General features: G+C 38.0%; 1 protein-coding gene across 1 annotated transcript in view; it reads right to left on the bottom strand.

Moving 5' to 3' along the window:
* Positions 1 to 858: 858 nt before the first annotated feature.
* LOC120849240 overlaps positions 859 to 1,443 on the bottom strand; it is a 29,911-nt gene continuing 29,326 nt past the window's right edge. Inside the window, exon 5 of the mRNA XM_042291258.1 lies at positions 859 to 998. Within this exon, the coding sequence (XP_042147192.1) occupies positions 970 to 998 (29 nt within the window). The 3' untranslated portion in view covers positions 859 to 969. The remainder of the gene's footprint in view (positions 999 to 1,443) is intronic.

Here is a 1,443-nt window from a genome sequence, read left to right as displayed (position 1 = left end):
TGGAACTTATCTCACTGTGGCGAAATACCTCGTGACATTGCATGGTGTGAGGATTAAAGCTCCACCTGAAAAAGGTAACGAACTGGTAGTGCCAGAAAAACAGAAACAAATAACTTAATCGAATTTCAGTGATGGGTTGTTGCAGAGAAACCAATGACTATTTATGAACCCTATTAAAAACAACCGTTGTCAAGTACAAATGAAATCAGGTCATTCATATTGAAGGAGTTGGTGTTTTGAGAGGACAGCACCAATCATGATAAATATTTATTTAAACAATTTTTTATACGTCATTTGTAAGTATTACTACCCCCCCTCCCAAATGAAAATATGATTGATGAGGTAAACATTGTAGTAAATAAAAAATAATTGTCTAGGTGTACGTGAATTACCTTGTAATGTTTTAGACGGAAAAACGTTCATTGAGGTGAAAAAGCAGTGTGTACTATAAAAGTTCCCAATATTGGCATGGATGAGGAGATACCACTGCTTCATCAACTCAGTCGCAGAGATGTTTAGTCTCAATGGACTGCACTAGCTGCAATACAAGCTACGAAAGTTTGACGCTTTCTGACCAAAACCAGCAAGGGGAATGGTTGAATTTGGGACCACTGCATGGGCTCTTCAACACAGAATTCATCTCCAAGGGCTTGGAATTCCGGCGTGCTAACTACCGTTAACTCAGTGAAATATACCGAAGGAAACAGTCCAGTTGGATCAAAATTTATTACACAGGGGACACAATTGACGTGTGGCATTGCCTTCTTAGAACTTGAATAACCCTCCACCGAGAACTAACATCAATCGGAGTATAGAATAACCATAAAATATGCCTTGCAAGTATCACGGCTGGCACCTTGCAGATACTTCAGTTTGCACAGCTCTCGTCATATAGGTAGTACTTTGGCGTTGTCCCGCAGAGAAGAATCGAAGATGAAATCGCAGCAGGTGTGCTTTTCCAGTGCGCTCTCAGGAACAAGGAGAGTGCACGCGTCCGTCTGCGCCATTGAAGAACAAATCACTTCCATTTTTGTTTTCGGTAAACCAGATAAAAACATAGTTTATTTTATATTACACTTGAGTGTACTGTACCAATGGAAGGCGTTGCCGCCGCACACGAGTTGGCATAGGCCTAAACACTTGGATAATATCGTAGATTTGATTTCATTTCTAAAAATAGTTTAGCTTTCAAATCTGTATGTTTTTTTAATTATTTCTGAGAGTGTTGTGCACCAATTAATTTTAACCAGACTCTTTTGTTTATTCGAATATTTAATGACTTGTCATTGATCTTATTTCAAGGCAAACTTGTTTATAGTCATTGATTTGACTCAAAATTGGTTAAACAAATTGATAGGCTCATTTGAACAGTAACCTAAATTACATATTGCAAGAATGTTCTTTTTTTCGCTAGGTTATTTAGATTTCAAATATGGCCTGAGA

The sequence above is a fragment of the Ixodes scapularis genome, unplaced genomic scaffold, assembly GCF_016920785.2.
Source record: "Ixodes scapularis isolate PalLabHiFi unplaced genomic scaffold, ASM1692078v2 PGA_scaffold2__306_contigs__length_199485367, whole genome shotgun sequence".
Classification (NCBI taxonomy): domain Eukaryota; kingdom Metazoa; phylum Arthropoda; class Arachnida; order Ixodida; family Ixodidae; genus Ixodes; species Ixodes scapularis.
This window is presented reverse-complemented; position numbering and strand designations above follow the sequence as displayed.